This window comes from Marmota monax, unplaced genomic scaffold, assembly GCF_021218885.2.
Source record: "Marmota monax isolate L192 unplaced genomic scaffold, Marmota_monax_Labrador192_F-V1.1 WCK01_AAM20220418_F8-fsc00019, whole genome shotgun sequence".
In the NCBI taxonomy this organism is placed as follows: Eukaryota; Metazoa; Chordata; class Mammalia; order Rodentia; family Sciuridae; genus Marmota; species Marmota monax.
The window spans coordinates 16,955,108-16,967,885 of record NW_026695242.1 but is presented as its reverse complement, the minus strand read 5'-3'; the positions used below and the strand labels follow the sequence as shown (position 1 = coordinate 16,967,885).

General features: G+C 39.0%; 1 protein-coding gene across 17 annotated transcripts in view; it reads right to left on the bottom strand.

The window, feature by feature from the left end:
- The window catches only part of Rhobtb1 (Rho related BTB domain containing 1), a 131,307-nt gene that overhangs the window by 19,339 nt on the left and 99,190 nt on the right, over positions 1-12,778 (bottom strand). For all 17 annotated transcript variants that reach the window (XM_058578037.1, XM_046419696.2, XM_046419691.2 and 14 more), the window contains 2 exons: positions 4,546-4,731; positions 1,033-2,006 (listed from right to left, as the gene is read on the bottom strand). In XM_058578037.1, coding sequence (XP_058434020.1) covers positions 1,033-2,006; positions 4,546-4,731 — 1,160 coding nt within the window. The remainder of the gene's footprint in view (positions 1-1,032; positions 2,007-4,545; positions 4,732-12,778) is intronic.

Sequence of the window (12,778 nt, the reverse complement as noted above, 5' to 3'; positions counted from 1 at the left end):
AAAATGGGAGCCTCCTAGTGAGTCTCCCACCCCTCATTGAGTTTTGTCTCTGCAGTAAGGGGAGGGTGATTCAATCAACTTTAGTTTAACTTACTGTAGGTCTGTGGCACGTTCTTTCATTACCTTTTAAGGCTGTTTATACACCACAATGACCAGTGTTTGGAGTAAATATTATTCATAAGCTTTAAAGTTAATTAAAAGACTCAGTGACCACTTGCTAAATGGGTAGGACCATGGCAGGGGCTAGGAAGAATAGACAAAAATAGAGGTATCCATATAAATAGAATTCAGGAAGTCAACCTTTTCCAATGAAATGCATACCCACCCACACCCACATACACCCAGAGGTCAATTTTAGAACAATCAGCATAAATATCAAAGACAAAGCAAGGTCAGGAAAACTACAGAATAGCATGAGGGCAGAGAAGGAGGGAGATGGAACAGATGAGACACCCCTCATAGGAAGGCAAGGACCACCAAACTCAGGTGCAGGAAGGAATTCAGTGGGCTTAGGACCAAAGATCACTACTTAAAGTCAAGGATCCCCAGCACTACATAAAAATAAATAAATAAAATGAAGGTATTGTGTCCATGTACAACTGAAAAAAAAAAAAAAGACTTGGTCAAGGAACAGATGCTGATAGGGTACTGCAAGCATCAAGCTGGCTAGAGACAGGCTCAGGGACATCTGATTGACCCCGAAGAGCAGCGTGGTGCCATAGCAGTTTAGGAAACAGATTTCTTTAACGAAAAAAGGGTTCCAGTACCCCTCCTACCATTTATTGCCTGTGTCATCATGTGTGAATTACCTAACCTCTCTGTTCCTTGGTTTTCCCAATTGCAAAATAGGGAATAACCAATAAGACTGATGAGAATTAAATAAGTTAATACCTTCAGCTTAGAAACGTACATGGAAAAAAAATAAGCACTTGTAAATGTTAATTACGGTTAACCTTTCCTTCTCTTAGTTTGGCTAATGTTTGATAAAACACCACCAAAGGTGTACATGGCTCCACCAGGGGACCTGCTCACCTGAGAATGTCCCCTTGCTGAGGCACTCTTTTATCCGGTTGGCTTTCCTGACGTGAAAGGCTTTCGTAATCTCCTGGTTCATAAAGGCTTCCTTGTTCATGATGTTTTCCACCATCATCCTCAAATCAAACATCTCGAGGACCTCTGCAATCTGAGCCAGCCCCACCAAATCCTTTTCCTTCTCATCCAGTTGACCTGTATAAAGAAACTGGAGCAGGGTCCGGAAAGGGCCCGGCTGGACTGACGAGTCCATCCTGACCACAGTCACGGGGCCCACCCGCTTTGAAATGGGATTGACCTGCATTTCTTTGTGCATGCCAATGAACCCTTTGCTCCAGCCTGACAAAGGCTGCATCTCAGTAATGGAGCCCTCAGCTTCCAGCCCCGGAGTCTCCAACAGGTTCTTGCTTGGAGACATCCCCTGATCGGCCTGAGGCCTCCTCGGGGCACCTTCTTCCCCTTCCTCATCTGCATCAAGACTCAGCGTCCAGCCCTGAAGAGGCCTGCTCTGCATCTCTTTCTCACAAACTCCTTCACCCCAATTTGGGGATTCTTCACATTCCATTAAAAAAAGATCATAAAATTTGGAAGAAGAGGTAGCAAGGTAAATTCGATGTGCAAAGATGTGCTCCTCGTCCTGAAGGATGAACAGGACATCAGCACACAGTGGATTATCCAGTAAACAGGCAGCTTCATTAGTCCCCATGGAAGGACACTCTGGGATGTTGATGACTGGTGGAGGGGCTTTGGGAGGTAGGAAGGGTGCCTGAAGTAAAGGTTTCTGGACTTTTTTTAAGTGGGACTTCCAGAACTGCAGGTGCCGGCGGGAAATCAGCGCTGCACGAATGGCATTGTCAAATACATCCTTGATTCCAAACCGGTCAAATACACTGGTCTCATAGTATGGTATACCAAGTTCCTTTGCAACCTCTCGACCTTTTTCTGGGGGCAAAATATCCCCTCTCTTTATGGGCCTGAAATAGAATATTTTTAAAAATTATAATCAGCCTTATTTTAGAGAAAAATAGTCACCAGTGTTTACCTAAGCACCTAATTTAATTATACATCTAAAAATCTATTCAAGCTTTAATAAGGATCTCGAAAAATCAACTACTAAACACAAGCCTTTCAAACGTAAAAGATTTATGACTACAGACAAAAATGGTTTCAGTAGTAAGAGCAGTAACTATTGTCTTTTTACTAGCTATTTGTTCTTGGGCAAATTATTTAACCTCATTAAGCCATAAAACAGGTATAATGATAATGATTATCCATATCTTTAAAAAACTAATGAAAAGTTTTAATGAGATAATATGTTAAATATAGTACTTGGTCCACAGTAAAACCTCCAAATGTTACCATCATTATCGCTACCATCATCATCTTTATCACTTTCTTCTTCATCATCATCATCGTATGCTTAAAATTAGCTTTATAACTTTAAAATGCATCCATTTAAATTTTTTATCTGAGCCTTACAATAACTCTATCAGGTATTATTTTTGTTCTATATTCTGAGAAAAACTGAGGCAGGAAGTTTAAAAGGTTTACATAAGGTCATATTTGCAAATTGTTGACAGGTCTCTACTAAGCCATGAGAGTCTAGACTCTCCTACTCCAGGTAAATGGTCCACATCAACAGCTATTAAGTCTACTGGATTCATATATCTTCTTTCCTATGTTTCTCCTTCTCTTTTCATCCATTCCCTTCATCAGGCCCTTACTATTTTTTGCTTGGACTGGTCCATTAGCCTCTTAATTGGTCTTCAAAATTTTCAATTTTAGCTCACAGTCCTCCTTGCTGCAAGAGCAGTCCTTAAATAACAAAGTGGGGCTCAGCAGCACTTCTGTGTTCATTTCCTATAATTCCACAAAGCTCATGGAATAAAGTCCACACCCCTTAGTCCGGCACACAAGGCCCATTTCCAATCTAATCAAACCCAGAAGGCCAATATACAAAAAGTATAGCCACGCAGTTATGGCATAATCATGTGAAGGAACCAACAGATTCCAGAACACAGATAAGAGGTGAGTTGGTGTTACAACTATCTAAAAACACCTTCTTGATTTGGGGACATGTTTTTAGGAACCAATCTTCTAAATAAATATTTGGTCTTTAACACCAAAGGTAATATATATGACAGGTCCTGGTCTCAGGAGAGAAAACTGATAATAGGTGGAATTTGGATTTGGAAACCTGGGTGGATAAAGATGGAAAATCATAGGGTGTTGTCAAAGGCAGAAGGGAAGTGCAGAAAAGATTGAATTTCAAGGCTTGTTCCTGCTGGCATTGTGTGTTCTTTGTTCCTAAGGCTGACTTGAAATTTGCTAATATGAAATTCTCCAGACATTGCTCAAATGCCACCTCCTTCTCGGAATTGCTCTACAGAAGGACTGTCTTCTCTGCCGTTCTCTGTAGCTCTGCGACCCTCTCCTCCAGTCTTCCACATACCCATGTGGCTCTTAATATTCATTTCCTAGTCCATGCATTTATGAACATAGGGACTGTGAAAAGACTGAATATAAAGTGTTTTCAGAAATGTTATCCAAAATGTACCTAGGGCATCAGAAATTATCTAAAGAACATCATCTGCTTTCATTGTAAGAGTACATAGTGTTGCACTCACATAAAATTTTGTGACAAGCCTATTAAGGCAAACATCAAAGCGAGGTATTAATATCAAAATGTTTTGAAAAGCTTTGCTCTCCAGCAAAAAAATAAAAATAAAATAAAATAAAAAACAACCATAAACATGAAAAAGAAGATACGAAGGTACAAAGGGAATTTGAGGGGGAACATGTTTCAAAAAACTTATTTATCCCCAAAGTTAGAATCCACATAATGGTAACATTATGGAGGTTTTACTGTGGACCAAGTACTATACTTAACATATTATCTCAAATACTCATTCAAGTGGATTTATAGAAAATTGTGACACTTTGAAAACACAAGTAAGGACTTCTAGAGACATTTAAAAAATAGTGTTTGCTTTTTTTTCCCCCTGCAATTAACTATAGGTTGAAATGATTTTTAAGAATTGGATACTGTTCTTTTGGGATATGTTCTCTCAGGTTGGACTAAGGGGTATTAGGGAAGTTAAGAGCACTTGGAAGGGCATATCTCTATGAACCCGATATTCCCTGGGGTCAAAAATTATGGCTGATCATTTTGAGCCTTAATTAATTTTATGTCATTATTGACATTATTATGGGCAACTAACATTTTGGATAAAACTTCATACATTTGAAAGCACTCCTACATGAACAATTTCATATTCAGAGAAGTCAATTCAAGCACTGGTCAACCATTTTACTAAAACATGGCTCCAACATAAGAGATGATGCTCTGAGCATGAGAAGGATGTCAGGCACAGCCCTTCATGCTGGACAGGCTGACTTACAGTGTATGACTGATCGAATGGGATCCCAGAACCAGAATAGAATGCTAGGCTCAGAGACACCTGCTACCTCCAACTCTTATTTTGTGCCCTGAAACCCCGAGCATTGGCTTACCTGGCTAATGGGCGTCTGGCTCGATTAACAGCCTCCAGATCGGCATAGCGGAGATCAAGCTGGCAGCCAACAAGGACAACAGGTGTGCGAGGGCAAAAATGCTTGATTTCTTGATACCACATGGTTTTCACATGATTTAGGGAATTGGGATTAGCAATTGAAAAACAGAGGACCACAACATCAGACCTAAAAAGGAAATCACAGAAGAAGCTCGTATTGCCTTTTAACTTTTTTTCTTTTACCACTAATCTAATGCCATGTCATGTCACAGTTAAAAAAAAAAAAGGCCAGATATTAAAAGATATTAAAACATATCTCTAAGTCATGCAAACAGCCTGATAAGCCCCCACATTCCAGCACCAACACAGCCTGGTAGTCCATTTTCATCTCGCACTGCAGAATGCTTATGCACCGAGAAGTTCCCAATGACGTTTATTTTCCGGTAGAGACGGTTACCCCAACTTAACTCAGTCCTGGAGCCATAACATGCTGAACTATTTCTGTTCACAAGAAATAGTTTCAAGATAAAAGAAAACAATAAAAACTACCTTTTACCAGTTTGAAACATAAAGGTGACGATGACTTGACCCAATGAGATAAAGCAAACAGTTTAAACACTGCCGAAAATGTCACAAGTATTTGCTGCTCAGGGTCAGCAAATACACAGAAGGCTTTCTGCCCTTCTTCTCACTTAGGCACACATGTAGAGAGCACAACCACTTATCTGTTTCCAAAAAAGAAAAATCCTGAACTTGCAGGAATCTTGACTTTTTAAAAAAACTAGGTATAAGGCACAGTATTTAACATACAGCTCAACAAGAATTAGACGGAGGGCTAATAAGGTGAGAAAATATTGGAATTAGATTTTTCAAATGTTATACATGATACATAGCAGGTATACAGGGAAAAGGAAAACTGGTTTATAGTGAACTCTGACATGGACCTTCTATTTTCACATAATAACTTACCATTCTAGAAGGCAAAGAACCATTTTATAAAACAGCTGTTCAAATATTGTTTGATGGATATCTGCTAAATAGGAATTATAAACCATCATTCCAGGTTAAAATATGCTCAATAATGACTTTCAAAACAGTGAGGCAGAAGAATATAAAAAAACAGAAACAGCTGTGTGAATGGATTCAAGACTATCTTACAGCTAAGTTCAGAAATAAACTCTTCTAATTTTATTAGATGTTAATTTATTGCCTTTATTGTTTATGTAATGAGAAGAATCAAGTCAATGAATCAAAACACCTTCTTTTTAAATCATTAATGAGCTTTCCCCCCTACATATCAATGAGGACAAACAAATATATGCAGGCGACCATAAAATTTCTAAAAATAATCATTTGCAATGCAGAAAACTGCAGGGTGCTTACATTAAACATAATTCACAAGTTGAGTCTTTAAGTTATATCCAAGAAAAATTGCACCAGACCATAGCAAATAGAAGGGAAAGTCCTAAATTTAAAATATTTTGAATTCTAAAAGAAAACCCAGGACTCCCAGTAGATGAATGTATTAGTCTGCAGGGTTAGAATCTTCTTGAAATAAAGATATTATCAAAGATTCTTGGGTGCTGAAATAATATGTGTAAAAATATGCACAAATATATAAATGAAAGGGAAGCATGTCTTGTCTTTGGGATTCTGATTTAGTTTGTGGAATATTCTGCGCTCAGTCTTACTTCCAATCAGCATAAATAACAGTACCCAGTAAAGCCAAGAATGCTTTGAATTTTACATTTTTTTACAGGCTGAGTTTTCTATTATGCATAATCCTATTTATATCGGGTATCTGATGAAATTCTGCTATAAGCTTTGTCCTGATCATAAAATAAAGCCACCATGAATTTTGGCACAGTGAGAATAATATGACAATATGTGAGGTTCAATATCATAGAGAAAGAACTGAGGGAATATATCCTCTACCTAAATGTGGAATAGTATGCATATATATAAAATTATTCTAATTGGTGCCTTCTATTTCCATATTAAGGCACATGACTGTAAAGAACATCATTCTCCAGAGCTTAATTTGTATGACAGACATGTAGCTAAATGTCAATTCTGTTATCTAATTTTATGATACAGCATAAGTCAGAGCTAGCTTGGTTGCCAAGGTTACTGTGATAACACTCACGCCATTGAGCACATAGGAGTCACCGTCCAGATGACCTGTTAGCAAGTACGGACAGGACCTTGGGGGCTGGAAAAAATGGAATTCTGTGATGACAGCAGCACAATACCATCACACAATACAGGTCCGGAGGGCTCAGCTTCTAACTATGTCACATCAATATCTAAATGCATGAAATGCTGTGGGAAAGCTGGAAAAACAATTTAATGTTCCGTAAATATTTTGCCTCAAAATGATGACAGTTGAGGAAAAGAGGCTGCACTGAGAACAATACTATCTCTGAAGCTAAAGTAACTTATTGAGCCAAAATCCTATTTGTATTTTGGAACAAAGTTTTTCTTTTTCCTTTTGTATTGTCATTTAGTTGTTACTAGAATCCATCTCCATTATTTTACATTGAAAGAAGTTAAAAATAAGATCTCATTTTAACTATCAACTTGCTTAAGTGTCTTTTGTTTAACCTGCATTGCTCTGAACACAAATGCAAGAAAATTGGATGTTTGGCCCACACAGAATAATTGTTTTTAAGGTTTGCCATGTGAACACTGTATCCTAACTCTGATTTCTACCTAAAGGCCTAGCATCGGTGAACATCCAGATCAAGGTGTCCCTACTGGTGAATTTCTCTTTCCTCCACCCCAACATGGCTTCCTAATTTGTAACCTATCAGTATCCTCTGTGATAGAAACACCTATGCAAGCAAATGACTATTTTGAGAATGCCATTTATTCTCTCTAGATTTTGAGGCCGTTTTCTATCTTATCAAAGAAGGCACAAGACCTGTGGCTAAGAATATCTCCAGCTTTAGGCAGAAGTCCAAGGAACCAGAGATATTAAATAACTTTTAATCAAAACATTCATTCCTGTGTGGAGGCTGTTCAATGTCTGACATAAGCCTGTGTTTAAAAATGCCATTCCAATGAAGATAAAAAGAAAAGAGCCAAGTTGTAGCTTTTCTATTTTCATGGCTCTGTTACTTTATTTTACTTTAAAGAGTGAATTTAAAAATAATTGGTTGGGGGGGGTATGATGAAGACATTTTTTACATATCAATAAGGCAGTGGAAGTAGTCTAGAAATGACCTCAGAGGGGGTCCTATTTCAGCTGTAAAAAGAACCTGATAGGATTTAAATGGAATCCTCCAGCTATGTGGAGTAGAAAGCACAAGAATTTGAGAATGCAGAGGGGCAGAGCACAGGGTAAATGAGACTCTAAACCCCAGGACATGAATATTGAGAAAGGCTAGAAAGAGGTTTAGAATGTTTATTTCATTTAGAAAAATTTATGGCTGGGCCAAATGACTTTATTAGAGAAAGCAAGAATCACAAAGGACTTCAAGAGTATATGGTACTAGTTTTGTTGGCCATGGAATGTTTTTTTTTTAGGGAAAAACATAATTTTTTTTAAAAAAATTTGTCCCTAAGGGGAAAATATCAATAGAAAAGTTTGGCTCTATTACTAACACATAAAATAATGCCTGTGAAATAATATTTTGATTAGTTAACTAAAAAGAGGATCCAAAATAAATTGATGTGTTGTAACAATTGGGAATCTCTAGTTTCACAGGGGAATGAGAAGGAATCACAGAGAGACCAAGTCATTAAAAAATGCTTGAGATGATAAAGCCAATCTTGGCTGTACCAATTTTTTCTTTGGATATTAAACAAACCCAGGAAGCATATTTTTTCAGTTATCTTTTTAGGGGGGAACAGTGGCCAAAGACAGCAAGTGAAAGATTGGCAAAGACACTTGGGTAACATAAGGAGAGCATGCAAACTTGGGACCAACCTTTTTTTGGAGGATTAAGGAAAGAATCTGAGAAAAGTGCATCTTACCCACATATCTTGGCCCTAGCCAGTCTTTGAACAGCAAATATGTTTTCAAAGCCTGTCTTTACAAGGTCTACACTCAAATATAGCAAACTTGGTAGGGAAAATTGGAGAAGCATCCAGAAGCTGAACTAATTCTCCAGTCTGAAACACCAAATTCATCCTTTGAAGAAATTGTTGGAAAAGGGATAGATAAGCTATATAACACTCTTATTGTTAGGAATGAATTTTCTAAGTTCTCTCCTATCACACAAGTGCTTTCTTCTTTTTTTGGGTCCCATCTTTCCTTTGAGTTTGTCTTCCCTTTTCAGATCCCATCAACTTTGCTATTTCCAGCTGTGGAATTGTGGGCCTTGGGTTTTCTAATCTAAATGAAAGGGGATAATTCTGAAATTATGCTTTACCTAAGAACAGCATATCAGGACTGTCTGATGGGTCACACAAAGGACAGCAGATTCCATCCTGACCTCCAGGAAGCAATATGGGGTTCAGCTGCCTGCCCTTTTTTAGTGTGCTCCATTCCACTCTGGTTGGGTCTCTTGCCAGACTAACACTGTGTTGACCAAGATAAAGCCAACAACGATGTTTACCTGAGTTCTGCACAGATGTTTGTCCTTTTGTGATGATGCCAGCACAATGCCATCACACAATGTAGTATATATTGTACTTTAAAGCCTTTTAGTCTATGGCAGAATCCTATCTTTTATGTCACCACTGCCTATTATTATTTAATTTTTTAGGAGAGACTCCTCTATGCTTTATATCGGTAGAGACCACATCGCATTTTATTGGGCTTCTTTTCTTTGTGGGCATACACAATCTGGCAAAGATTCCAGCAGGAGTTCCTGACCTCTACACCTTTGGGGCTTCAAGCTTCCTTCTCCCTGATGACAAGTGAGGCAGGTTCTTTACAGAAACATTTTCAAAACCATTCATGTCGACAACACACCTTTCATGCATAGAGTCCGACAGTGCTATGCAAACAGACACATCAAAACAGCACAAAACAGCTGGGAGCATGGCAGAGAAAAGAAACGTGGAACATGTGGCTTGGAAAATTTTAGTAGGGGAGCAGCCCAGTGTGTATGAGATGCGGAGGGAGTTGTCAGTGATGGTGCACATAACCGCCTGGAGATGAATGGCCGTGTAAGCTCACACTCATGGAGGATGGAAAGGCCTGTAGGGGAGCGCCTGGCGGGAGCTCTGGGGAGAGCAGGGCAGAACCATGCAGCGCCCTGGATGTGAGCAGAGAAATCAAGTCCATACTTTACCAATAGCAGTGAGGCTTCTTAAGTACAGATGTTATGTGGGGAAAACTGTCAAAACACCCTGAAATATATCCAGATTTGGGAGTGATTAGCATGCGCAACTATTTGTTCCAAGCCTGTAACCGCATTTTTTTTTTTTTAGTAGGAAGCAACATTTTAAACCAGTCTTCCCCCACCCTCCAAAAAAGGGGCCAAAGCAATGCAAGTTCTCAAGTGCAAGTGAGCCACATCAATATCCCACCAACGCCACCACATCCTAAGAGAGATACTTGGGTCTTACAAAGGCTTGATCCTATTATCACAGCGGGTAATGGCTCTACCAAAGAAAGTTGTGGGTTACAGTACAATGGAAACAGATTCTTTTTCACTTGATATCCCATTTTCAATGTGTGGCCAACTGTGATCCTATTAGTGTATTCTTGCACCTCACACAATCACCAGAAGAAGTGGAAAGCATGTGAAACTGGGTGAAGCATAATCAATTTATTAAAAGAAACAGACTGAACAATTTCATTTAACTCCTGGAAAATGAGTATGGGATACACTCACATAAGACTCGGTTGACAGCAAGAGGTGAAATGGTCATGAATTCTCTTCCAACTCCACCTCTAGTTCTCATGCTCTCTCACTTTTCCCCAAAGCTAAGTGACTGAGAAGCTTCATTCCTACAGGCTTAGTGTTTTCTCCAGAGGGCAAGACTAGTTGTAGATATGAGAAAATCTCCATGTTAGTGAGAACATCATGTTGGGAGAGTTCCCTGGGATTAACCTCCCCAAATCTTCCGAGGCCAAATGTCAACTAACAAGATCATCCCATCACAATGAGAAAGGGACTTTTCCCAGGCCTCTTCGCAATCTTCTTTGAGCAAGGTACCAGGAGTTGTCAAGTCACTTATCTAATATTAATAAGCAGTCCTCTAATCACTTCCTCCAGAAATAGTCAGGGATACCCTACTGTGCACCAGGCCCTTTTCTGGACATTAGTGACAAAGCAGTTAGAAAAAGACACAAACCACTATCCCCATTAGGCCTACATTCTAGTGGAGGACAGAGTCAACAACAACAACAACAAAAATAAATAAAATAGGTAATATTGCTAGTTAGTGGTAAGTGCCAATCAGAAAATAAAGCGGGGAAAGAGGACAGAAATATTGGCGAGCAGAAGCTAATGCTGAAAATGAGGTGACAAGGGAGGGCCTCCCTGAGAAGGCAACATTTCAGTAAAGAACTGAAAGGGAGGTAATGTGTCATTTTCTGGGGCAAGAACAGTGCAGAGGAGGAAAAAGCTGGTGCAGAGGCCCTGAGGACACAGCATGCCTGGGATTTTTTTCCCTGGGGGAAAGAGGCTGTGTTGTTGGAGCAGTGCGGTGAGAAGGAACACCACAGAAGCAGAACGCAGAGACAGGCAGTGCAGGGCCAGGACAGGGAGGGCCTCACAGGAGTGTGGCTTTTACTTTGAGTGAGCTAGCCACTCAAAGGGGCATGTTCAGGGATCAGGGAGGAAAAGGAGAAAGAAGCAGGGGACCAGTTAAGAGGCAGTCTTCAAAGAGAGGTGATGGTGACTCTGCTTGGCCTGAGAGGGGTACAGAACAGGCTTTTAAGTGACCACATTCTGTGTACTGAAGACAGAGTCACAGGACTTGCTGAGGGATGGGACACAAGATATGACTTGTGGAGTCACGGATGATCTAAGGCTTTTGGTGGGAGCATTTCTTTCTTGCCATCTTTTAGTTTAACATTATTTAACAATGAATTGTAATATATATATTTTTAAATTTACTGTCTACCTCATTTCACTTCGAGTTCATTTTAAAGAATTTTGTCCTTTTCGTATCCATTTTTCTCCTACTGTGCACAAGACAGTGTTTGTACCAAAGGGTTTCTTGATTAATGTTTATTAAATATAAAGGTCTTATAGATATTGGAGGGTAAAAGCTACAGACATAAGTAAGTCGGCAGGCTTAAGGTCTAGAAGAAATGAATTTAGGCTTAACACAAGTCAGGCAGGGTACCAGTTGGAGTTTTAATAAAGAATAAAATAGAATGTGAGCCATTATATTTCTTCAGACTATTACTGCTAAAAGATCATCGTATAATATCTCTGGTACATAGCTGAGGTTAGCCAGTTAATATGTTTTTAAAAATTACTTGAATTTATCTAAAAAATCCATTTACCCCATCTAATTGGATATTTCCATAATATCAGGATAACAATGAATTAATGATTCCTTGCAGGAATTAAATTATCTTCAGAAGCAAAGGAAGGGTAAATAAATGGGCAGGTTACTTTTGGGTTTAATTCTAGTTACAGGAGAATTATGACTTAAGGAAGCCTTCTATTCCACAGACCATCTTGCTTTTAAAAAGAATACACAACAAAAGTCACTAAAGGTAAGGAACGTGATAAACTGAAGAGCGAATTCACCGATTGGCTTCATCTTCCCGCAATTCGGAATTTCGTCCTTCTGACTATGAGCCCTGTAGGTTGAGGGCAGAGGCAGGCCTGGGGGAGAGTAAAGTGGTGGGATAATTTTGGAAATCTAATGAGTATCTAACATTAGCAATCACTGAAAGGATTGTTGCTAGGATTCACTAAGAAAAATATCTGTGAGAATGTTCTATAAAACAACTAAGTACTAGTTATTGTTGTGGAATTGCTGAAAGACAGGCAACAGAATTACCCACTGAAGACTGAAGAATTACTCAGCACTTTCTTTTTGCCCCCCGCCCCCCAATTTAAAAGAGAAAACTATGTGTGGTGCCATATATTTCTTCATCGGAAAGTTCCAGTACAGAACATCACAAACTGAGGCTTTCTCTGTTTTCACAATGAAAATTCACCACACCTCACTAAATTTGACCCAACTTGTCAAACCTGCAGTTATTGAGAAAAAACAGGAAAAAAGTGAAAGGAATGCACACACAAGACATCAGCTTGTTCAACAATGAACTTGATCCTTATTCTCTTTGCCCATCTTGATAACCAAATTATTTA